The sequence below is a fragment of the Vipera berus genome (genome assembly GCF_964194415.1).
Source record: "Vipera berus genome assembly, chromosome: 2".
NCBI lineage: Eukaryota > Metazoa > Chordata > Lepidosauria > Squamata > Viperidae > Vipera > Vipera berus.
Genome location: NC_138203.1, coordinates 171,888,182 through 171,914,904, shown reverse-complemented (window position 1 = coordinate 171,914,904; position 26,723 = coordinate 171,888,182). Strand labels below are relative to the sequence as shown.

The following is a 26,723-nucleotide window of genomic DNA, read 5'->3' as shown; positions in this document are numbered from 1 at the left end:
CAAAAGAAGTAAATAAAAATCACATAATCTCAACATAATTCCAAACCATGTGTTTCCTTTTTAAACTCTAAAAAAAATCCCAATGTAGCTGTTACTACTAGGGGCTGCCCTAAGAGCCATTAATAAAAAAGGGGGAGAAAACAACCCACAACTTTTAATACTGGAAGTGTTAACAATGGTAAACCTATTTCACTTATGGGATAGGAATAAAAGGTAGATACGGTGTGCACATACAGATAAGAATAGAGTTTGTGTTATGTTAGTTTCATTCCTTGGGAAAAAAAAGTCAGATTCTACTGCTTCTTCTGGTAGGGAGAGATAGTATATTGACTTCACTTTAGACTTCAGGACAATTTTTACTCCATGTCATAAATGTTTTATAAGCTACTTTCAGTTTTAGAAAAATAAATGTTATGAGTTTTTAAAATGCCAGTGTGTTAGAATTCCATTTACCATTAGCAGTATTTGTAAAAAGGTATAAAACCAGCATAAAATTAAGGGCAATTAATGCCATTATCAAATACATGGTGAAACAGGTTATTACTACAACACAGTTACATTGCTATTTTTTAACAACCACACATTCTTAAAAAGTGCATAATCATCGCATGCAGTACAAATATATTAAAAGCCTCTGAAGGGGGTTTTTTTTGCAAAAATTATTTATTGATCTCATTCAGTTTTATTTCTGTAATCATAAAAAGAAATAAGCAGTATTAATTTTTAAAGTTATTTCAGTCCACATGTAACTCAGAATAGTTTCATAATTTAAAAAATGACAAACATCTAGAGATAACACAACTATATTAACAAAATCAAAATGGCTAGTTTATGAAATCATTTGGCTGGACATAACCATTTGGAACAGCTAAACAAATATGCCAGTATCTAATTGCTCAAACTAATCCCTTTTCTGTCAGTGGGGGTTTTTAAGTATCCCAGCCTCTCTTAATGAGCATCTCTATCACCTGAATAGATGCAATTAATATTGGCACTAATTCTCTACCTTTACAAAGGCTGAGCATCATTAGAGTCTTTGGTAGTTTTGCTTTCTGCCAATGTTCAGAATCAAAACTGTATTTCAAGGACACAAATAACCACTTCTAGGCCAATCTACAGGTAAACTGTTTTTGTTTTTTAATCAGAATAACTTATGCTGACAATCCTTAGCTCTCTCATCCACAAACATGACACTGGATTACAAACTTAAAGAGATGCTTACAAGGAAATAGTTTGGCTTAAAATTACTTTAGTTTTTTGGCAATTATGTGTTTGGATCTAAGGAATAAATAAATTAAACCTATCATCTGTTATCTTCACGTGGAGCAGAATTGGAAAGATTTTAATGTTCCTGGTTTTATGAAGTAAAATCAATTCTGTAATTCTTTTTGCTGTATATAAGCTACCACTTTGAAATCTGTTAATAAAAATTTCCTTGCTAAATGGTCAACTTTCCCCGAGCGCTTAGTATTGACAGATATGTCTCTTAAAAGTGATTAGTTGTTAGACTACCAAATAAATGACATTCAGTATCAATGCTGCCATGATCTGAGATGTACAAATAAGAAAGTATATACTGAACACAGAAACCATTTACTGTTTTTATGTAGTACTGTTTCTCCAAATAGTACTGTTTCAACAGAATGGTAAGCAAAAATATTATTTTATACACAAATTATTTTGTGTATATACTATATTATTATTTTATATACAAATTAGAAATAATGAGGTTTTGAAGCATGCTATTTTCAAAACTGAGATGCAGTTATGTGTCCACATTTTTCTAGAACTGATCACAATTATGTTCCTTTATAGCTGACTTCAGACATGTTCTGCATTGAGAATGCCAAACCCTGACTTATGAGTTCCATAATTATATAAGATTGTGATATTCCTCAATTAAAGCAATGGGGAGAGGGGCAGAGAGGATTCGATTGTATCATTGTCTATTCTTTATTTGTGAAAGTAGCCCAGAGATTAGATAACTCTTTGGAGGCAAAGTGCATTCCATACAAAAAGCTGAATTGAATTTATGTCTACTACTTAATCAAAGAACATCTAAATGTTTTAACTGATTACAGTCAGTCCTACATGAAATTAACTAAGAAGCTCCTCTGAATTCACTAAAGTTTGCTCCCAGTCCCAGGTGAATATTGATTGCAATTTGAATATACATATACATGTGAATTGAAAGAAAAATCATCTTGATTAATCAATCAAACATTTCAGGTGTGCTACACAGTTTAGCACCTGACAAAAATATTTGTAGATATTGTAGAATAGATATACATTCATAACATTTGACTGCTTGTCTCCCTAGTGAAAATATGGCACTAAAATGTAGTGTATAATGAATTGAAGCTATAAACTGATAATCTAATGAAATGTTTAAGAATCATACTTGTCCCTGTTCTGGATGGGCAATAAACAGCCTTCAAGTGACCCCCTTTAGTGATTCTTAGTCTTTTCTTCTCAAGACTTCTAAAAACTGATGGCAGTTTTCATTATTCTCAGTTCAGAAATATATTAAAAAGCTCTAAAATACGCATATAACAAAAATATTCCCCTGAACTCTACATATGATACGGTTCCACCTATTTTACAGACATCAACATTAAGCGTACACCAGCAACCAAAAGGCAAAGCATCCTTATTTTGCACTTTAGTGCTATACTTTGGCTCCTCTGATGATGTTCAGCAAATCAATACAAAGTAAGTAGATACAATACATTCCATTTATGGAGTGTTCTGTTTTGGGTGGCCCACATTCAGACCTGGAACACGCATGTTCCGGTAGAAATGTTTCAGAGACAGGTAACAGGAAAAAGCTAATGACATCAGCAAATGTGTCTGGCAGGGAGGTAGGGAAAGGAAGTAACTAAGAATATGGGTGGATGGTTGGGTGAGCAGACCAGTTAGATATATTGGTGACATCAATTTAGGAGAGGTAAGCAAGGGGAGATCCTATGAATAGATATATCACACTTGAAAAAGAAATCAGGGGCATCTAAGGGTAAGTAGGAAAAGGAATACCCTGAGAAAATCAGCAACCAGGCTAATTTACAGCCTATGCAAAGAAAGAGAATAATATACCTGGGCAAAATGCTTGAGATTGTAAGACCCTTCCAGAATTGTCTCAGCGCAAACCCAGAATAATCAGAGTGTTCCAGGTTTCAATTCCACCAATTCCAATCTATTCAGAACTGTCTGTCAGAACATGTAAAATACAATGTGTTTATTTCAGTTAGGAATTCACTTTCCATTTTCCATATGTTCCTACTAGAAATGCACAACAATGAATTTTACAGAAAAAATACATATGGCAAGGTTGCAATCCTATACCTTATTTCAAGTCTCAGTGAATTTGATTAGGGTTTGAGTAACCATGTGTGTATTAAAAGAACAGCAATAGTAGAATTTCCATAATGTCTATTCTTAAACTCCAGTAGACCTGATTAAAATAGAGGGCGTCTCTGTCCCCTCTACAGGGTTTTTTGGGGTTTTTTCCACACTGTAGTCTGTGATCTCCATCACTACTGATTGATAAGGGAATAAAACCATTTAGAACTGTGGTTTTAAATATATCTGTATTCCATAATCTTTCCAATCAACTTCTGGTTTGGAAAGGTGACTACTGCCTCAGGATGATCACACTGCACTTATCAAATGTTGCGATAACCTATACTTCTGGCGGCTGCTTCCCATTCCACTGTGAAAAACGTAATTGTCCCAAAAAATCCAACAACTGCCATTATTAGAAGTTGCCACTGAAGAAACAAATAGTTGCTGTAGAAGAAAGCCACAGCTGCACAGACAGACTGAAAAGGAGAGGAAAAAAACCACATTGTAAATGCAATCTTAATGACAAACCGAGTTATAGACATTGATTTTTAATGCCATCTCACCTCCACTTTTAATTAGTGGAACATAAACTTTCCTAATCATATTTCTTTATAGAAGCAAATACACTTATTCCAAACTGGACATGTCCAACATACATATTACTTTTGGGAAGAGTGATGTTTGTGTACACAAAATCCAGCACAGTATTTCAAATTGTAGATTGAACGGCCTAGTATTTTGACTCTATCATTTCAATTTTATCCATTTTGCTTTTTAAATTGAACTACTGATATCCATCAATTTTGCATTTCATTAAAATATCATTTAATGGATTAATGGATTATATCTAATTTGGAGTGTGTGAGATCAGTAGAAATTACTTCTGAATAAGACAGTGTTGTAAAAATACTAAAACATATTTTCTATATAAACATGCCACCTTGAACTCCAGGATAATTTTGATGGAGAAAAGTCAGGCTATATATCTAACAATAAACAAAAATATACTATTGTGGATGTACTCTTTACTACCATAACCCAACTGTTCCTTTATAGTTTATACTTGATAATATCACAGACACTTTTCTCAGAAATTAATTCTACTGTCCCTTTTTCCTAGCACAAAGGGCAAAGTTTAATTTAATTTAATTTAATTTAATAATATTTCTATACCGCCCTTCTCCCGAAGGACTCAGGGCGGTGAACAGGGCAAGAATAAAAATATAGGATTACAAAAGTTAAAAAATGATTAAATACATGCCCATATACTAAAAATACATCTTAAAACCCCAATAAAATAACAATAACAAACCCCCCCCAGTCCCCCATCAGGCCAGGCCAGCTTGTTCAAAAAAGTATGTTTTTAGCTCGTGGCGAAAGGAGCGAAGATCGGGCGCCGTCCGGAGCTCAACCGGTAGCTGATTTCATAGCTCCGGGGCGCCCACAAAGAAGGATCTCCCCCTGGGGGCCACCAATCTACATTCTCTGACCGGTGGCACCCTGAGGAGGCCCTCTCTGTGGGAACGCACAGGGCGGAGGGAAGTTTCCTTTAAGCCATGCTCAATTTCTGGTGACTAAATAGATAGATCCATAAAATTCTTTGGCAACTGTACAGCAATATAGTATGGTACTACTTCCAGAATGTGGTAATCGTGGGTGGGGGGTTAGCCCAGTCTATACTGATTTCTGGTAGTTCCTTGCCAAATATTATCATGCCTAATTGTGCTTAATAATCAAGTGAGACAAGGTCAGCTAAGTGCTATGACCTGCTCAGACATTTTACCCAAAGGAAATGGAAGACTTATTAGGTCCCTCCTCTTCTGGGTTTAATAGTATCAGGCTAGAAACTGGGAAGCCGTTAGTTCTAGTCCCACTTTAGGTACAAAGCCTGTTGGGTGACCTTGGACCAGTTATTCTTTCTCAGCTATAGGAAGAAAGAAAATCACTTCCAAAAAATCTCGCCAAGGGATTACCATTGTCCTCAACTTACAACCACAATTGGGACTAGAATTTCCGTTGCTAAGCAAGGAGGTTGATAAGGGAGTCATGCCCAATTTTATATAATAATACATGCCAGTTGCTAAGTGCCAGTGACCATGAGGGGTGGTGGTGCTATGATGGTTGTGTGGAGACTGTTTATAAGTCACTTTTTTCGGTGCTGTTGTAACTTTGAATATTTGTTAAACAATTCATTGTAAGTCAAGGGCTATCTGTAGTCGAGACAATTGCTAGGAGTCAAAAACTGACAAAGAGGCACTGAACATCATCACCATCTGGTTCTGCCACTTGGAAATAGATATTACCTGAATGAATTTAAATATTGCAAAGGCAGGTGCACTGTCTTCAGAATACAAGAATCCCAAAATACTAAGGAGTTGAGTGTTGAAACAGCTGTCTCCAAAGCCCAGTAAGAAACTGCAAAAAATGGCCACTTCTTTGCTAAAATAAAGAAGCAGTAAACAATAAACTCAAAATTATAACTGGAAAACAGTATAATGTTCAATTCTATCATTTCTGATTTTTTTTCAGGATTGAGAAATACAATAGAAAAGTGGCCAATCACAGATGATTAGTAAACATATATTTTATATGAACATGATATTTTTTAAAACAGCCTTTCCCAATCCAGCCTTTCACTGTGTGATGTATTCCCAAAACATTTTTATGCTGCAAAATTGGAGAAAATGTTTTACTCAATCATTGAATTAATTTATATAGCCACCTGTATTAAATGTGTGATTCTGGGTGGCTGATAAACAAATATTAAAACACCAAAACTATTTTAAAAACTGCAGTTTAAAAATAATTAAAATACTGTATATAAAAAAGCCATTAAAACCACACATTACAGTTTATTTAGCACAGATATCAGAATAAATGCTATAGGGCAACTTTTCTCTAATACCACCTTCTCTCAGGAATTGTATATCATTTGTTTGTACATAACCTTTGACATACATTTACAAAATAGTGGACAACAATGGAATTCCATTCTTATAATTCTTCCAACCTTCAATATGTTGAGATTGGGACTATTAATAGTGTTCTCTGTTAGAGTCATTGATTTCAGGTAAGGCCTGATAATCATCAAAATTAACATGCCTCTTCTTCATAACACTGTCATGGCATTTTATGTCAAACAGGAAAAGATTGATGTTGTTTTCCTATGGTGCCTTTTTTGATCAGTGTAACTTTATAGATTTCCAGTACTTGAACCAAATGGGTTCAGATCCATCCATTTTGCAGCAGAAAAGAGCAAATCTACCTTGAATTATCCTGTGCCACTTCAGGATCTGTGCACGTGATATAGACACCATACTTTGTTTCTGTTATCATTTGATTAAATTACGGTTTGTGACCATTAAACCATACACTGCATATTAATCAAGATTCATAATTCATTTCAGAATGGCCTGGAGAAATTAGCTTAAAGTACCTGAAGGGATCATTTAGCTATAGTTTCAACTGAGAAAAGCTTCACACAAACACACCGTCTATCTTCAAACAGAGCTTATATGATTGAAGAATTTCCAGTTATGAAAGTCTATAAAATGTCTAGTTCTATTCCATAATAGGGAAACACAAATGCAGAAAAATAGAGGGTACAGGAATTTCAACCTGAAAGTTAGATTTTTCATCCGGACAATAAAAACATACAAAAAGATCTTCAAATGCTGGTAATTCATTATAGCAAACATGACTGTGACCAAGAAGAAGAAAAAACTTCCACAAATGGGCAATAATTCCAGATTCTGTGAACTAGCTACATTTTCATTTACTACTTCTGCAGAAAAATATACTGTATACAGTATTCATCTTTTAAGAATAATCTGAACAGCAGAAGCAAAAATACATACCTTGGTTCCATGAATGCAATGCTGTCTGTTCCTTCCATAGAGGCAATAGGTGCATCATTTGGTATATTACAAAAAATCAAATAGAAAGCTATGAAATGGACCACGATGCCCAACATCACCACTGGGTTCCTGCCAAATCTGTTGTTCTTACTTAGGAGGCCAAAGATTCCTCCACCTGTAACAGTGAACATATAATTATTATCATACAGAAAATTGCTTTTTTTAATACAGACACTCACAGGATAAATTGAGGAAAAAATTTTTTTACTGAAAATGTTAAAAGGAAATTGTTTTCTTGAAGACTAGTTTCTTAGGATTCCTGCGACTAAGGAAGTATCTTAATTGGAACAGTTGGAACCTATCTTAGCAGTGCAGTATTACAAAATTCCAGTAGTTGCCGGTTTGTTACCAACCATCATCCACAAGGAAGGTGCTTTCAGCTATGGTAATCTGCTGGTGGCACTGTCTCTTTAAGGAGACTCAGTAAGTGCATACTAGTATGTGTCAAGCAAGATCTCTAAAGCTCTCTGAGCTTTGTAGTTTTCTTGCAGTCATTTCATTACCCAACTAGGTAAAACCATGATTGCTAAATGGGAGTGGGATTTGCTCTCTGTTGATAAAACAGTGCTTTGCCCTGACAGTGTTGCGTTATAAATAGACTGCTGTCACAACAAATTGAAATATTGGTAAACAAGTGGCCTGGTGTCATAGCAAACTGGAGCAATGCTATATTAATAATAGCGTTACACTGGAATAACTTGAGTCATGTCATTCTACCAAAACAATATATCTAATTTTTATACAAACAATATACTGAATTCACATATTCTGTAGAGATACAAAAAAAGAACGCAAAGAATAAGGATGTAAGACAACTTTGTTCATGAATTTAAAGCAAAAAAAAAACCTCAAAAAAACCATCATGTAAAAATGGTCTGAGGAGTCTTGTTTAGTCTTTGTTCATTTGTTTTGAAATAGTAAGGTTGTGAGGACAACTGAGAACCTGCCTATTTGGTCATTCCTCTACACTGAAAGTTTAACAATTAATTTTGAACTACCTATTATCTTAGTTCTTTGTTGAATTACTTTATCCACCTGCATATTATACAAACATATTTATTGATCACATTTATTTATTTAAATATCAGAAAATATTTTTTCATTATTTTAGGCTCAGTTTGAACTCACCTAATATCTCTCCAATGCCAATGAAAATTCCAGAGAGTCCGATAAGACTTTTTTCTTCAGCGCCAAATTTCTTTATAGCACCTATACAAGTTCCATATACTCCTGAGAAGAATGTTAATTCCAGCCCTTGAAAAACCAAAACATTATTTCAGGCATTATTATATGAAAGTATTTATCCTTAAGTAAAACCCTTTCAAAGGAACTTTCAATAAATATTTCAATTATAATTATTTAGCAAAATTCCAATATCCCAATGAGCTCTCACAAGACTGTAATTTGTAATTTGCAGATAGGTAACATATTAGTAGATTCAAGTGCATTCAATGTACGTAATGTCTTTATGCCACCTGATAGATCATTAACTGTCTTTGTATAGGTGGATCAAAATCTTATGGTCCCCAAATTACAATCTTCAGAATAGGATAGGCCTCTTTGAATAAAGAAAATGACTATCCCTGCTGTTTGTTAACTGTATAGTAACCTGACAGATCATGAGGACTAGAATTATTTGCATTTTTACCAATAATATTCCCCAAATTCAACAGCTGAATTCCAAAATGAATTAAAGACTTCCACAAGTTGAACTTTACATGTTGACTACTTGAACATGTCCATGAAGTTTACTTGGCAATAATACAGGATGTTTCTTTTTTCAATTTCCCAGTCAAAGGCAGCTCTGTCATTTCCTGGAGACTCTTATCCAAGTTCAAATCAGATTCAATCCAGCTTGACATTTTTGGAATCAACCATTAAGTAGATGCTGCTACTTAATGTGACCAATTATAACATTATTCTTAATTCAATATCTTTGTAAGTATAAAATATCCTGGATTACCAAGGAGCTAGATTATGCCTTTCTAAAATTAAGAGACTGCTTTAATTTCAAAGATTTATTTCAGCAATGTAAAAACATCCTAGATAAAAAGTATTATAATTCAGTTTAAAATAAAATTGTACAAAGGGAACAAAGAAAGAAAGTGATATTTGAGGAATATTTATGATAAAAATGCAATTTACAGTATAAAAGATGTTTTATTAGTTTATGCCACAGTGCAGACAAAATCAACCAGTGTGGTATTTTACAGAAAGAAGCAGTAGATAGTAAGGAAGCATTGGTGTTGGGATTGTCAAGTTGACTTAGTGTGTTTTAATGCAAAGGAATCATAAAATTACTTTGTTTTTTTTTGGATTTTGTCCCAAAAAAAGGACTTTTAACAATAGCACTTCATTTTAAAAATAGTTTTTAACTGCAGAGAATTCTTAGGAACATTCTCTATACAAGTGGGTACTCCTTGACTCATGACCATAATGGAATCTGCCCATTACAGTTGAAAGTCATGCTGGTTATTAAGAAATACATCCATGTAACTGCCTCACTTACAATCCTCCGGCCCTGCTTCCCCCCAACGAAGTCATAAACCAGAGCAGGAGATGCCTTAGGGATCCTGAGGGAAGCCCTGGAAGACTTAGCGCAGGCCCTGCCCTGGGCTCCCTTCCCCTCACCCAAGGCACCCCAAACTCTACTTCCTGCCCTTTGAGATTACTGCAGACCTTGGCCCGGCTTCCCACCGCTCCAGACCCCACAACATCCTCCTCACTCCGAGTCACCCACTTACCTTTTTAAGGTCTCCAGAGCTCAGATTAGAGAAGCAAAGCAAGCTGCTCTGTTGCTGGGCCACATGGTGCAATCCCAGAATTGACTACCATTTTCCAAGTGGCAGCAATTCAATGCAGCTACTTGGAAAATGGTGGCCACTTCCAGGATTGTATCACGTGACCCCGCAATACAGCCTTCCTTCCTTCCCTAACCTGAGCTACAGAGAACTTCCCACGGTAAGTGAGGAGGAGGATGTGAGGCCTAATGGGGTGGGAAACAACCCAGGACCTGGAGGAATCCGGTAGAAGAAATAGGCGGGACGCTGCTGCAACCCCGAGGTTGATTGTAGGGGTAAATAACTATGGGGGAGCTGCAGTGACCATAACTTCAGGGCCAGGCTGAAAGTAATTTTTTGAAAATCTGCCATAATTTCAAACAGTCACTAAGCGACTAGTCGTAAGTCAAGGACTAGCTATAGTTTCCTCACAAGCCCATGGAATGACAATGACATTACAAAGGCAATGATGTCAGAAAGGAATATCACTAATTGATTTTCATGAAGAAACCAAAGACAATGGGCAGGATTGAAAACATTTAGAAAAAATATAGAGACATAAGAAATATCTATACATTATAAACTTGCAAGATTGGTGTTTGCACTCTTGTTCCATTACCTGTATAGGCTGTTGTGACACTAAGTAGCAAAATCTGTTTTGTAGCACACAACTTGAACGATCTTTCTACGAAGAAGGCAAAATGAAAATATTTAATTAAACTTGATCTGATGGGAATCTTCACTGATTTGTAATTCAAAACTGGGAAACTGAACGGAATTCCAATAGCCCTTTCTCCCTCAAAAATGAGCTCTTCTCTATTAGTACCCACACAGTTTTGAACATGGAGCTTAACAAATCAGTGGACTATACCAACTTTGTGAGCCAAAGCAGGATAAGAAATTAGTCTATAGCTGCACCTAAAATAGGCAGTGTTACAAGATTCATAGCAATGTTGCTACTAATATTATGCCTCTACTTCCCTGAGGAGGGAAATATTAGAAAGAAGCTACAAGGAATTGTAACAAGGAATTTTGTATTTGACTCTTGCTGAGCATGCCAAAATGCCCTGGGTACTTTTACTTACTTATTGCATCCATGGCCCTTGATATTTTGCTTTGGCCAGACCTGATAAAACAAGTATTTATTTAAAGTGAAAAAATTAGTAAAACATTAAGAAAATAATTATCATATGTCAATATCAATGTTTTCCTTTACTCAGCACCACTTGTCATTACAAATTTTAAAATATCAAAATAGGAAATATTCAGAAATAAACCACTAACCTAAATTGTATGTGCATTAAACTTTTGCCATCACTTTTTTCATGAATTCCCCCTACACCAAGGGTGTCAGACTCGCAACCTCACGTGACGTGTTGCGACGTATCGCGACTATTTTGCCATTGACAGCAATGGGGTGGGCGCGGTTTCGCTATGATGCATCCGGCCCACGGGCTGACAGTTTGACACCCTGCCCTCCACATTAAATTAGGCCTGCCCAGGATCATGCAGCTTAAAAATATATAAATGCAAATTAATTTTCCTACATAAATTATATATATAGTTACATGTACATTATCTTGTAAAGCTGTACAGTTTAAATCTAAGCATCCTTCCTACCCTGAATAACTGGGGCAAATGGACTGTTTTCTAGTTACAATTCCTCTCTGCATTAAATGCAGGCATCTTTTCTTATTCAAAAAGGAGCAGAAATAGTTGACTAAGAATATACTGATATAACAAAAAATCAGCCCTTAGCACCTACATGCTAGGTACAGTATTTTCAGCAGTGGTTTCCTCTTCTTCTGAATTCGTTTCTTCTGGAGTTCTAATGAGAAAAAACAAAACGGTGCCCACTAGACTGATCACTGTCAGAGAGATGAAGACAGTCCTACGATCGCTTTCTGTGAAAACGAAAAATAGTGCGTTGTACCTTGTGCAACGAACAGTGCACTCATTCAAAGTTGCCAAAATGTTCAGGATATTTCTCAGATGAAACAAAATACAAAGTACAGAACAAAATTTACATTCATACTAATTTCAGTGAATTTTCACGAATCAAACCAAGATTCTGTCTTTGAAGATAGCTATGCATATTAACATGTTGCTTTAATATGGCCATGCAATTGGCCACTTAAGACAATTATTAGGAAATCAAGCAGAAAAGCATTCAAACCTATCTAATATATTCAGAGGAAGAGCTCTCCGCATAAATATGCTGGTAGATAGTTTTAAATAGGCATAATAATTGTATTTAAATTCCTGTTTGCAATAACATAGGGAAGAAAATATCTTACCAAATGCAGTGCTTTCACAAATGATTTGTCTAGTTCTCTCAACTGCAAAAATAAATGCTAACATACACATAGAGGGTATGGGTGTGTGTATATAGAGATATATACAAATAAGAGACAGAGACAGAGATAGAGGTATCAGTTTAAAAGTTCAGACTTCAAAGAAGTGTGACTGTATCTTTCTTCTCTGATTGTCTGTTCTTCTTCACTGGCATAGATTCTACTTGTCTTTTGGCTTCCTATAGCTCATTGGTCAGTAAGGAATGCAGGTTTTACAGTTATTCAGAATGTAAAGCTTTATTGTGTGTGTGTGTGTGTGTAGGCAGAATTAGATTCGGTTTGCTTGGCAACATTACAGACGTTTATGGCTACCGTCCTCCAAGGTTTTTCTCACTTCCCAGTCTAGACAACAGTCTTGGAATTCTCAGCTATTTCCACATGCAAGCATTGATCAGATGTGCCTGTTTAGCTTCTAAGATCAGCCAAGGTACTGTGGCTCTAGGATTAAGCCCTAGATGAATTGAATGGCACCTCCAAATAGATACACATTTTTATTACAATATAATAGTATGTGTCACTGCGATAATAATCTGAGGGAATGAAGTTGGGGTTGCTCTCTGCTCTTTTCAAAAGTAGCTGCAGTCATGCAGATAAGCCCACACAAACACACACACACATTCTACAGAGGGACTATTGAGAGCACCCAGAGTAGTTGCATTACTGCCTGGTTTGGAAACTGCACCGTTTCGTATCGCAAAACCCTACAGCGAATAGTGAGGATGGCAGAGAAGATCATTGGGGTTGCTCTTCCCTCTGTCATGGATATTTACATCACACATTGCATCCGTAAAGCTAGAAACATTGTGGCTGATTACACACACTCCTCATACACACTTTTCACTCTTTTGCCATCTGGAAAGAGGTACAGGAGCATTCGGGCTCGGACATCCAGATTGTGTAACAGTTTCTTCCTACAAGCCATTAGAATTCTCAACACGAAGAAACTAGAACTATAAATACTTGTATTTGTAGTTTTTTTAAGTTTTTAGTTTAGAGTTATGTGTAGTTTGTGTTCTGTTCTTCTTTTGATTCGTGTCGTCTGATGTAGCACCTTATTTATTTTTATTTATTTTTGGGACTTATATGCCGCCCTATCTCCCGAAGGACTCAGGGCGGCTAACAACAATAAAACACAACAATACAAAAATTAAAAAAGAATTAAATAACAGCCCCAAAATAAATTAACTACACAGTTAAAAATTAAAACATATTTAAAAACCCATCATCAATCCAGGTCAGCCTGATGGAAGAAAAAAGTTTTGAGGTCGCGGCGAAAGGACCGGAGGTCCGGGGCCATCCGAAGCTCAAGGGGGAGTTGGTTCCAAAGGGCTGGTGCTCCCACAGAGAAGGCCCTCCCCCTGGGGGTCGCCAGCCAACATTGTCTGGCCGACGGCACCCTGAGGAGGCCCTCTCTGTGTGAGCGCACTGGGCGATGGGAAGTCGTCCCCGGTAGCAGACAGTCCTGCAAATATCCCGGGCCTAAGCCATGTAGGGCTTGGTCCTGGGGAAACTTTGTTTCGTTTCACTGTGTACTGTACTGTATATTGTTGAAATGACAATAAAGTCTACTACTACTACTACTTTCCTCAAGCATCCATCCACTTCCTCAGAACAGTACTCACAGGCATTCGTCTATGTTCAAAATGCCTGGTTAATTGAACCACACCCTGGTGTTTTCAAGAACATGCTGACATCTAGAGGCAGCCTCATCCCACCCAGTCTTTTGAGCTTACGAAAGCAGATATTAAGACAGAGTGGGAAGAGTGGGACAGGAGAAAAGGTGATAAGCGATCCTGGTGGGAGTCATGCCTGGAACCCAGAGCTTTGTCTGGATTTCAATAGCAACTAGGAAAGAAGCATCTGCACTAAAACAGCACCCCAACCTAAGTAACGTGGGAACTTTTGGGAAGAGGCAAAAGTTGTATGCTATTTAAAAGATTCTGAGACTTCTGTATGAACTGAGTATTAAAAGACTGAGTATAAATAACTGAGCATTAAAGATGTATTTACATAGCAACATTATCTTGCAAGTCCTAGAAGGGTGGAGTTGATCCAGAGCAATCACCTGTTCATGAGAAGGCATGTGTTGCAATAAAGCACTGTGTACAGTTTTGCTTCACTGAATTGTGTTTGGTCCTTCAAACACAAAGAACCACCACAAGGCAGAAAATGAAGACTAGGGAATGAGGAAAAATAAGAAACAATAGGATGCCTTTTTAAATTAATGTTTTACTAGGAATTATAAGAATTGGCATTAGACTTCAAGGTTTCACGCATTAACCAGGGTCAATACAGAATAGTTTTTTAAATGGAAAATGGCAAAAACGTGATCAAATAAATGCTTAGCAACCTGTACATATGTTAAATATCTTAAATCATTGTGCAATACACAGGTGATAACATAGCATGAGACAATTATTTCTCTCTCCAACCCCAGCCAAAATGTGAACGTCACTGCTGTAGCTTAATTTTTTATTTTACTTATTTGTATCCCGCCTTCATTATTTTTACAAATAATTCAAGGTGGCAAATACATTCAACACTGCTTCCTCGTCCTGTTTTCCCCGAAACAACAGCCCTGTGAGATGGGTTGGGATGAGAAAGAGTGACTTGCCCAAAGTCATCCAGCTGTCTTGGCTAGATCGAGGTGAAATGGAAATGGAAATAGAAGAGAGGGAAAGCATTTGCTTGTCCACATCAGGCAAAAAAAAATACTTCTACACAAACTTTGCCTTCTGGTATCTAACTGCTGAGGCAGTGAATTATTCTGCTTCTCTGGGTGTAGGTGATTAAGGATCAAGGAACACAGCATATTTTAAAATGGGATTTGTATGCTATTCAGTGAAATATTGTAAAAACTCAAAGACTGAGGCAGTAGGCTGAATACACAGCTTCAAAAGATTTTATGAACAATACCAACCTGATATGTAAGTTTTCCCTTGCCAGGCAAAATATATGTACATATTTCCAAAAAACAAGCTGTAAACAGAAGATAACTAATGGTTAATGCATTATTTGTCATATAAGAAAGATGAATTGTAGCTCAAAACAAGTTTGAAATCTTAATAAACCTCAAATAATCTCAAGGATTTCTCTGTATGATGTGAAATTATATTGACATTGCAAGTAGATTCCAACATATCTAGCCAATAAGACCTCATCTTCCCAAGATATGCATGTTTTTCTTTCATTACATCAACCTTCTTCAAACTAATATCCACTGACGGCTTGGATTTTAATTCCCATAATCTCTGTCAATAGGACTATTGGTTATGACAGCTAGCAACGATGAAAACTGAAGTGCAACACAGATAGATCATACCAGACAAAGAAGGCTCCATATGGCAATCATGGAAAATTCACAGCATAAATGTTGAAGTAGACAAATATCTTGGCTCAATAAGAAGCAGCCTAGGATTCCAATGATGGAAACAACAACAATTCCAATATATGGAAGCAAGACATAACTGCAAAGTTTAAAATAACTGAAGAGGAAATTCTGCATTTGATTTGAAAATTAAAAGTAGAAATGAACACGACTTTCCATCTGCAACCTGGTTATTCTACTGCCCCTTTCACATTGTGGCATTTTTTCCCCTCTACAGATCTCGTTGCTTTAAGAAACCCATTTGTTTCTGGGATCAGTTAAACTACCAATTTATCCATGAACCAGGGAGGCAGAACCTAGCTGACTTTGGCTAACCTTGAAAAGGCTTAGATCTTTTAAGTATTGGGCAGAAAACTATCAGAGGGTTGCAAGCTAGACTGGGAAAATGAAAAAATATCTTTAAAGAAGTATTAGGAAATACATTGGTATTATTCCTCAGAAAACTACACAAACTGAAGTCACCAGTTGATCTCACCTTAAACATTGTTTAACTACAGTGTCTTTAGAATCCTATTCTGAGAATTCATAGAATTTTAAAATCAGAACTCTAGGCACTACGCTCGTGTGTTGCCTGTACAGTCTCCCCAAGGCCACAATGGCAGTCAGTGGTCACTGATAATAATACCTTTTGTTTCTTTCTATATAAACTGATAAATAATATTTTATTTTGGACAGGACATAATCTATGATTGTTTGATCATTTTTATCTGGTTAATTGCTGGGTGGTGATGTCTGCTGCTTCTATAACAGTGGTACTGCTGGATACTGCCTTTCTGTCAAGATGGTGCTGTGTTGAACACAGACCTCTGCTTTTTAGTTTATTTTAACTGACGTGTTGCTTTTGAATTATTTTGTCCTATCTTTTTATGTTTTCATCTTTATTAGAAGCTCCTCTAATTATATTTATTTATTTATGTAAATATGCTTATTGTCTTGCCTATTTTGCTTAATAAGAAAGCAAAGAATCAATTATAAGCTTCTTTTCAGGGAGCACCAGGTATCATACATGTTTCCCAACTCCAACCCAAGAACATCCTCATTAGAATCATGTAAAAGAGATAGAGAATAAGGGACTAGTCCCATGCTTGACCAATGTCCACTGGCTAAAGTAGAAGCTGAATTTCAATTTCTCTGAACTAGGTCAAAACAATCTAAGATTCTAAGCAATCCAGACACAAAATACATTCTAAATTGCACATGCTATTCATACTCCCTAACTTGCTTTACAATAAAATCATGGAAAATTCTGAATGCCCTCAGATATTTTCCTATGATACAGATGAGACAGTGACTCAGTACAGATTTAGAACAAACTCTTGTTCCCATTTAGGACTCTTTAAATGATAATTGACATGGAAAGCAGAACTTGAAGGGAAATGTGATTCCAAAAAGCACATTTTTTTGTGTAAGCACCAAAACTGACAGTTCAGTTGAGAGTTGTGCTTCCACAGTTTTGCTTTAAATATCTAGAGAACAACAGCCTAATCACACATTTGTTTCCCAAAAAGGGTTTTTTATATTAGCATCATTTGTCCAATTTCTGGTATTGGCAAAATCAAGTATTTCTTTTTCCCTTAGCTCCCAATTAACTCAAAAATGGTTTAGTTAGTGAATTCCCAATTCTCCAGAATAAATTAGGGATCCATTGGGAGATGCAAAAAGGAGAAGACTCCATTGCAGTTTTATTTCATTTCACAGCACAGGATCTAACCAAAAGCAATAGTTTAATTATTTACCTGAATTGCAATAGTGCCCAGAAAATTCCACTGTTTCTGCCAATTGTGTTTTCATTTGAATTTATTGTTAGACAATTTCCTTGAGCAGTCCACAGTACTGAAAATGTAGTAAGAATTATTGTAAACAAGAAATCTTCTGAAAATGTTTCAATAACATATTTGTATTTTTGGATGCATCTCACAAATGCTTACAGTTGATATTATTTAAATATTCAAATAAAACAGATTATATGGATATAACAAAAATATATTAAGTATTAAAAATTGTATTATGGAATTCTAGCCACTGTTTCAATAATTGAAATTCCAATAATTGACAAACTTTTAAGGAACAGGAATCTCCTTAATACTTATTACACATTTTAAACAACAAACCTATGTATTTTATAAACTACGGACAGCATTGTTCAAAGTGAATGCCACTTTAGCTGGAATGTCATTATTGTAATCTTGGGAACAAAGACAATTTAAAGAGGTGTTTAGTAAATCTGAAATACATGGAACCAACTTCTTAGCTAATACGCTAAGATGTGCCTTAAGAGGGGAAAAAAGTAATTCCAAGTTGCATTGAACTTTTCTTCACAAGGAATATCCATGTATGTTTACATTCTCTATGTAATGTTTCTGGGGTAGCACTGTGACTCAGCAATTAAGACTTGTTGGCTGGAAAGCTGGCAGCCCAGATTCCAGACCTGAGCACCCTGCAACGTTCTTGCCACAGTACCTGCCAGCCTGGCAGTGTGAAAGCATTCAAATGTGAGTATATAAATAGGTACCCCTTCAGTGGAAAGATAACAGCGCTCCGTGACATCTTGCCGGCCACATGACCACAGAAATGTCTTCAGACAGTGCTGGCTCAATAACCTTGAAATGGAGATGAGCACTATAGTTGGTAACAATTAGTGGAGTAAAATCCACAGGGGCTCCTTTACCTTAACCTTTTATGTAATGTTTCTAATGGTTAAGAACAGTTTTACTACCTTGTTAATACTGGGGAATGGGACACATTGCTTGCATTCCCCTCAATGGAAAATGAGAAAGTGTGGGAAAGCAAACTGGAAAAAGGTCCATATTACTCAGAATCAACCTAGACACTCAGTCCCTCACCCAAATCTCACTGATTTCACCAAAAGCCTAATTCCAAATGAAAAAGAGAAAAGGCAAGATAAATTCCTTCATAAAATGGAGAGCATCTCTTAGGTTGAGAGAAAGAGCTTACCAGCAGCTGCTATTCCAAGGAAAACTGAGGCTGTGTAGAAACTCCAAGTAATAGGCTGGATAAAAATGGCAATATATAAGCTGAAAAGAAAATTTTAATATTCATGATGCCATGCTCATAGTTCTTTGTAAAATAATTTCTATCACTACTTGGGAGTAATCTGTACTTGATAATTTTCAGATGTTCTTAGTTCTCCCAATTAATTCTAAATCCAATCTTTATCCACTTACCAGATATTTAACAGATTAATAGAGTTGGAAGAGACCTTGGAGGTCTAGTCCAACCCCGTGCTCAAGCGGGAGACCCCATATCATTTCAGACAGGTGGCTGTCCAGTCTCTTCTTAAAAGCCTCCAGTAATGGAGCACCCATAATTTCTGAAGGCTGAAGCCATTCCATTGGTTAATTGTTCTCACTGTTAGGAAGTTATTTCCTAGTTCTAGATTGCTTCTCTCCTTGATTAGTTTCCATCCGTTGTTTCTTATCTTATCTTCTGGTGCTTTGGAAAATAGACTGACCCTCTTCTTCTTTGTGGCAGCCCCTCAAATATTGGAACACTGCTATTATGTCACTTCTAGTCCTTCTTTTCACTAGACTAGCCATACCCAATTCCTGCAACTGTTCTTTTTATGTTTTAGCCTCCAGGCCCCTAATCAACCTTGTTGCTCTAATCAACTGGATGCAGTATTCTAAGTGTGGTCCTACTAAGGCTTTATAAAGCAGTACTAGTACTTCACATGATCTTGATTCTATCCTGTTAATGCACCCTAGGATAGCTTTGGCATTTTTGGCTGTTGCCACACATTGCTGGTTCATATTTAAGTGATTGTCCACTAGGAATCCAAGATGCCTCTCACACTTAATGCTATTGAGCCAGGTTTCACCTAAACTGTACCTGTACATTTGCTTTTTCCTACCTAAGTGTAAGATCTTACTTTTCTCTACATTGAATTTCATTTTGTTGGATAGGGGCCAGTGTCAAGTCTGTCAAGATCCATCTGGATCTTGAATCTATCAACTGAGGTGCTGTTTATTCTTCCAGCTTACTGTCATCTGCAAATTTGATGTGTTCCCTTCCTATTCCCTCATCTAAATCATTTATGAAGATATTGAAAAGTACTGGGCCTAAAACAGAACCTTGGGGTACCCCATTGCTTCCTTCCTCCTTGTAGATGTAGTTCCATTGGGGACTACATGTTGAGTGTGAATTGGCAGCATACATCTAGTGCTGATGCTGTTTATCCCACATTTTTCTAGCTTACTGAAATCCAAGTATACTATGTCCACAGGATTTCACTGATCCACTAATTTAGTCACTTTGTCAAAGAATGAAGTAAGATTTGTTTGGCATGATCTGTTTTTGATCAACACATGTTGGCATATGGTTATAATTTTGCTTGCTTCTAGGTATTCGTAGATCTGTTGCTTGATTATCTTTTCCAGGATCTTCCCAAATATTGATGTCAGGTTGATTGGTCTGCAGTTTCCTGCATCTGCATTTTTCCTCCTTTTTTGAAGATGGGAACCACATCAGCTCTTTTCCAATCCTCTGGTAGTTCCCCGGTTCTCCAGGATCTTTTAAAGACATGGTTCAATGATTCCAAGAACACATCTGCCAGCTCCTTCAGAACTGTGGGATGTAATCTATCAGGTCCCAGTGATTTGAACTCGTCTAGAGTGGACAGATGTTCTGTTACCATTTTCCTGCATCTTTTAATTTGTACTCCTAGTCTGTCTTTTACAGTTATGTTTTGGTAGGTTAGGCTAAAAACATTTATTTATCTTAGTTAAATTGCGAAAACCAAAAAACCCTGGGAGGACAGCATATCTGAAATAAAAATATTCATTACATTGAAAGGCATATTTCCTTAAGAAGAAGCTCAGGGTAGATCTGTATACCCAAAGGCCTTGGGAAGTTAATTTAAACTGGGTATAAGTTAGCGTCTAGCTTAATGGCTGAATAATGACCTGAATCTGGGTTTCTTCCTACCAAAGACAAAAATATTTTTAATTCTCCTTCTTCCTATCACTTCACTTCAGATTTAAGTAATTCTAATCAAATGCAGGTGTAGAGTATGCAGTACCTGGCTCAACAGTAGTAACTGTGAGAGGAATCTAGGTATCCTAGTGAACAATCACTTAAGTACAGGTAGTCCTCAACTTACAACTACAACTGAGCCCAAAATTTCTGTTACTAAGTGAAACATTTTTAAGTGAATTTTGCCACATTTTACGACTTTTCTTGCTAGTTTGTTAAGTGAATTACTGCAGTTGTTAAATTAGGAACACGGTTATTAAATGAATCTAGCTTCCCCATTGAGTTTACTTGTCAGGTCGCAAAAGGGGATCGCATGACCCCAGGACACTGCAACCGTCATAAATATGAGTCAGCTGCCAAGTATTTGAATTTTGATCACATGACCATGGGGGAATGCTGCAACAGTCATAAGTGTGAAAAATGGTCATAAGTCACTTTTTTCAGTGCCACTGTAACTTCGAACAATCACTAAATGAACTGTTGTAAGTCGAGGACTACCTGTATGAGCCAGCAGTGTGCTGCAGCTGCCAAAAAAAGCCAGTGCAGACCTAGACTGTATCATCAAAGGGATAACATCAAAATCAGGAGAAGGGATAGTACCACTATATAATGCACTAGTGAGGCCATGCTTTGCATACTATGCCCAATTCTAATCACCAAGATACAAAAAAAAATATGCTGAGGCCCTAGAAACAATGCCGAGAAGAGCAATCAAAATAATAAGGGATCCACAAGGATAAATCGTACAAGGAACAGTTAATGGAACTAGGTATGTCTAGCCCAGGGGTGTCAAAGTTGCAACGTCACATGATGTATCGTGACTTTTTTTCCATTGCCGGCAATGGGGTGGGCACGGTTTCACCATGACGCATCCAATTTGACACCCCTGGTCTAGCCTAACAAAGAGAAGAATTAGGGCTGATATAATTTATTTATTTGTTTATTTTATTTTATTGAATTTGTATACCGCCCTATTCCCGTAGGACTCAGGGCGGTTTACAGGGCAGTTAGAACCATGAAATACAAAAATCAAAATCAAAATCAATTAAAACAATTAAATTAAATTCAAGCCCCAAAAGTAAATCTAAAACCCAATTAAATTAACAACCCCACAGTCTGGACCAAACAGCTCAAAGAGCCAGGTCCCGGCGAAATGAGCGAAGGTCGGGGGCAGTCCTAAGTTCCGTGGGTAGTTGGTTCCATAGGGCAGGCGCACCCACAGAGAACGCCCTTCCCCTGGGAATAACCCGCCGGCATTCATTAACCAGTGGTACCCTGAGAAAGCCCTCCCTGTGGGGGTGCACAGGATGATGGGAAGACGATGCCGGCAGCAGGTGTTCCCTTAGATAGTCCGGACCCAAACCATTTAGGGCTTTATAGGTCATTACCAGCACCTTGAATCTCACCCGAAGGGCAACCGGAAGCCAATGCAGCTCGCGGAGAAGAGGTGTTACATGGGAGTATCAGGAAGCTCCCATCACAACTCGCGCGGCTGAATTCTGCACCAGTTGAAGCCTCCGAGTGGTCCTCAAGGGCAGCCCCAAGTAGAGGGCATTGCAGAAGTCTAACCAGGAGGTCACAAGTGCATGATAAGCTCTCTTCCGGTACATGAGGGGCTGCCACAGAGAGGAGGAATTTGACTTATTTTCCAAAGCTCCTAAGTAATGAGTGGAAGCTTGTTAAAGAGAGATCCAGCCTGCAACTAAGAAAATTTTCTCAGAGTGAGAACAATTAATCAATGGAACTGCTGTGAGTACTCCATCGCTAGAAGTTTTCAAGAAAAGATTGGGAAAACATTGGTCTGGGATGATATAAGGCAGGCATGTCAAACTCACGATGTCACGTGATGTTGCGTGACATTTCGTGACTTTTTCCCCATTGCCGGTAATGGGGTGGACGCGGTTTCAGTGTGACGCATCTGGCCCGTGGGCTGGCAGTTTGACATGCCTGATATAAGATCTCCTGGCATGGGAAGGGAGTTGGACTAGAACTGCTCCAAGGTCCCTTCCATCCCTATGATTCTATTGTATTCTAACACCAGCCACTAGAACAGTAGTAGTCATAGTTCTAAGATGGCGGTGCCTGGAATGGCTGCAGCTGCATTGGCTCTTGAAGGTGAATAGTTTTGGGAGGGATAGTAAGGGCTATAGGCCACATGATCAGGAAGATTTTAATGTGTTTGAGCATCATAGTGGAACTAAGGTAACATACGACATACGACCGACAATCTTTGCTGGCCTGGTGAGTTTCTAGTTGTTTTGGAACTGTTGGTGAGACCGTTAAGTCATTGGCGCTGTTTGAATTTGTTCTACCAGCATCAAGATCTGACTGCTGGCCCAGTGATGGATTCTACTGCAAATCAGGGCTGCTTCCAGAGAGGCAGAGGAGGAGAGGACCTGGAGCTTATGGAGCGAAGGAAATGGATGAGGCTGTTGGCAGGCCCAGAGGAAGAGAGAGAGGCTTTTGGAGGAGTTGGTGGCGGCGGCAGCAGCGTGCTCCAGGGGTGAAAAGAAGCAAGGCCTCTTAAAGGAAAAGGTGGAAGAGTCAGGATCAGAAAAAGGAAAGAAGGCAAGGTTGTCAGAATACAAGCAAATTTGAGGGCTAATCCACATGGAGCCCCATTTCCATCTGTCCTGTGTGCCATCGTTCACTCCCTAGAGACTAAAATGGACAATGTGAAATTTGAGCGGGCCCCGAACAAGGAGTATATATCGGAGGTGGTAACCCTTTGAGAGCTGTATGCAACGAAATTTCATTTTGATGTATGCCGATTGGTGTACATTCAAAGTGACAATAAAGTTATCATATCATATCATATCATATCATAGCATACATTTCCCATCAGTCAATTATATACAAAACAAGAGCAGGTCTTCTAGTTACAGCTAAGTAAAAGGAAATCAGCATAAATTATATACTAGGAATTGAAGCAATTTTACTTACCTATAGAATATACCACTAATGAACATGGAAAGTTGTGGTCCTATGACTGCAACCACTGAAGGTGAAATTATATTTGATGCTGAAAACACTCCATAAATAACAGCCATACTGTACAAAGGAGTAACAATGATTAGTAAATCATGTCCTTGAAAACAGAGAACAATAAGAAGCAGTTTTGTTTTTTGAAAAAATTGTGTAAAGTTGCACAAGGTAAATCTGTCAACCACAACAATTTTTCAAGCACCATGGTACTACCACATTGCTACACTAATTCACATAGGTGCTGTATCTAAAATTATTTTACATGGAGATGTAAGCTACCGTACCTTCTTTTACATCTCTCCCTACCCTCCACCCTCCCATACACAAATTTTATTTGTGGGAATTATTTGTATAGAATGTTTATTTTATATTATCTTCTTCTGAAGATGAGATTTCAGAGACAAATTAGAATTCTACCGATTTTTAGGTTTAATAAAAACAATAAAGGAAAAAATGGTTAAGTACAGCATGTAATAATAGGGTGAGGTCACAAATGATAGTAACTGTCTTCATCTATAGTAAAATTAACTGTAATTCCCCCAGGTCTCCAAATGGAAGTTCTTTTAAACTAGGTTTAATGAAAACAAGCCAAAAGCAGTATATTGTTCATTAGCTTGTCTTATTCAAACCATAGTTTCAACTTCACTGGGATATTTAATTTACAACTGAAAGCCAAAATTTCTGAAAACTGGCACACAAAAGAGGAAAATGAGGAAGAATTGATACGCCTATCATGCCTCATTCTCATAGGAAGTATTCATGCTGTTCCATTATGCCTGAACCTAGTCATAAAATGTAGCTCAAAAGCAACAAGTTAAGATTTTCAATAAATGATAAAGTATTGCTGCTGCCATGAGTGAGAGAGGTATGGGGGTTTTATGTTTTGGATTTTTAATGCAGTAAGCTGCCCAGAGTTACAGGTACTGAGTTAGGCTGGCAAATAAATCTATTTAATAAATGAATAATAAAAAGACAAGAGTAAAGTACCTTGTGTAGCCACTTCCATGAAAATCAGTATTGTTTAAATTTGTAATAATAGTTTGCTGTAATACATTAAAATACATTAAAATGATTACTGTTATCCAGATTGTTTTTAAAAATGTATTTAAGTTTTAAAATACAAAACAGACCCGCAAGTCACTATAAATACAAATATTAAATATGCCTACTTACGATTACTTAGACAAAGTATTTGAAAATAATATCCTAAGTAAATCAATTTTTTACAATTAAATTTGCATTACAGAATGTTACATTAGGAAGTAAAAAAAAGTCAAAATCTAACTATAGTTTTAATATTGACTCTCCTTCTGTTAAGGACAAAACATCATATTGCTTGATAAAGCAGCGTGCCCAAATCTGCATCTGCCTACAGAAGATAAAATGGGGAGCATCTGTAGCAACAATCATGATGTGGCAAGTAATAAATCCTTAGTTTTTGGTACAGCACTGTAATACCCTTAAACCATCATGTAAGTTGATCCCGTGCTTAGAGGCCTGACTGACAAAAATTGTTTCCATACTCCCCTCCCCAAAAAATGTTCTTACCTAAAATCTTTTTATACAATAGTAAAACTAGACTACGCCTTTTATCATTCCATCATTAGACTCAAAAAGAAGATAACTCCAACTTCTAGATAATGTTCTGATTTATTGGCGAGACCCAGGACATCAAAGACGGTAGATTTAGCTTGACTATGCAAAGCCAAGACTGGCCTTATCCTCCATATTGCTCAAGACAAAAAGGAAAAGAAGAAGGAAGAACAGAGGGTTGCCTAAATACATCTAAGCAGGAGGTATTCTCTTTCCAATTACATTTGCTCGTTGTTCCCCTTTTCCCAATGAAGTTTTATATCTAGAGATATAGGTTCCTTGTTTTAATAAGATACTTTCTCATTAAAAGTTTCCCTATATGGAAGACTGTACAATTAATTCCCATGTTTCAGGATTCCCATAAGATCTGAATCTCTGGGCTAAAAGCTAGGCACCTTTGTTTTTCTAGAGCTAGACTGAAGACCTTGGCAGAATGGGTGTGTCGGGGTGTTTAACATGGCTGGTGGCAGCTGATCATGACATGTTTTAGAAGTAACCCAAGAAAGAAGGACATTCCAGGCAGTCTGAATTACCACTTCTCCCAGCACAAGGGAAAGAGGACTCCGTTTTTAAAATTACGCTTTTCAAGCAATCAGGAAATTCCATACATTATAATAACAGGTAAAGCAAATGGCAAAAAAGGGCTGCAGACATTGAGAGAAACAATATTACATTCTTAAATATCTATTTTTTTGTTTCAACGCAATCAACGCACATAGAGAAAAAAGCATTTGCTCTTACCGCTATATTTCCACATGTTTGGAAAGCAGTGAACATAAACATGAATGCTATTCCTAAAACAATGATGTTCAACTGTTTTTTTAATTCAGAATTCATCTTGTGTTTTATCAGAATGTTGTTAGACTAAACGTAGGTTAACATCTGTCGTTCAAGCTTCTTCCTTTTTTTAAGTTTCTGAGAAAGGAACAAAAAACAATAACTCTGCATTACTGAATTACCAACTGTTTTCTGAAAAAAAACAAGGTATGAAGAAAATACCAGCCAACAGAAATGAGAAAAAAAAATCAAGACTCTCTACCTTTCAAATGCAGAACAGCAGCAGATGCAAAGAAGCAAAGAAGGCACATTCTGACCCAGATCTTCACTTATCTACCATGTCATAGAATCAGATTTTGACATGGTCATCAATTATCTGACAAAAGGAACAGCTACGGAGATTATTTCCATTCATGCCAGACAGGAAATAAAGAAGTTTACAAATCAAGTCAGCTGATCAAATGAGGAAGGAAAAAAAAGCCCTCATGAATTCTGGGAAATGGAGTTCAAAGAGCTATACATTAAGGAAAAGAAAACATTTCTAAACAATGAAACAGAATAAAAATTCAGTGATATCTGTAAGCATGAACAAAAT

The 26,723-nt window shown here is 37.0% G+C and overlaps 1 protein-coding gene across 2 annotated transcripts; it reads right to left on the bottom strand.

Moving 5' to 3' along the window:
- Nucleotides 1–658: 658 nt before the first annotated feature.
- MFSD11 (major facilitator superfamily domain containing 11) lies at nucleotides 659–26,557 on the bottom strand. 2 transcript variants are annotated; one of them, XR_014024993.1, is made up of 15 exons: nucleotides 26,391–26,557; nucleotides 26,093–26,266; nucleotides 24,746–24,801; nucleotides 23,717–23,824; nucleotides 18,737–18,816; nucleotides 17,518–17,614; nucleotides 15,314–15,372; nucleotides 11,805–11,943; nucleotides 11,125–11,165; nucleotides 10,659–10,724; nucleotides 8,388–8,513; nucleotides 7,200–7,374; nucleotides 5,646–5,781; nucleotides 3,343–3,818; nucleotides 659–3,207 (listed from the first exon to the last, which is right to left on the bottom strand). XR_014024993.1 is itself a non-coding variant. In XM_081316693.1 (14 exons), exons 2-14 carry the CDS (start codon nucleotides 26,186–26,188, stop codon nucleotides 3,663–3,665), a joined length of 1,335 nt encoding a protein of 444 aa, XP_081172819.1. In that variant the 5' UTR covers nucleotides 26,189–26,266; nucleotides 26,391–26,557; the 3' UTR covers nucleotides 659–3,662. The 2 variants fall into 2 exon arrangements, 1 of the variants encoding a protein (XP_081172819.1); XM_081316693.1 differs by having other exon boundaries at nucleotides 659–3,818.
- Nucleotides 26,558–26,723: the final 166 nt, after the last annotated feature.

Excerpts from the sequence above, each read along its gene's own strand:
- MFSD11 (XM_081316693.1), bottom strand. The coding sequence starts at position 26,188 with ATGAATTCTGAATTAAAAAAACAGTTGAACATCATTGTTTTAGGAATA. Across the intron at positions 10,725-11,124 it reads AAGGGCCATGGATGCAATAA|AAAGATCGTTCAAGTTGTGT; the intron begins GTAAGTAAAAGT and ends CCTTCTTCGTAG. Across the intron at positions 8,514-10,658 it reads TGTCACAACAGCCTATACAG|GGCTGGAATTAACATTCTTC; the intron begins GTAATGGAACAA and ends TGGTTTTTCAAG.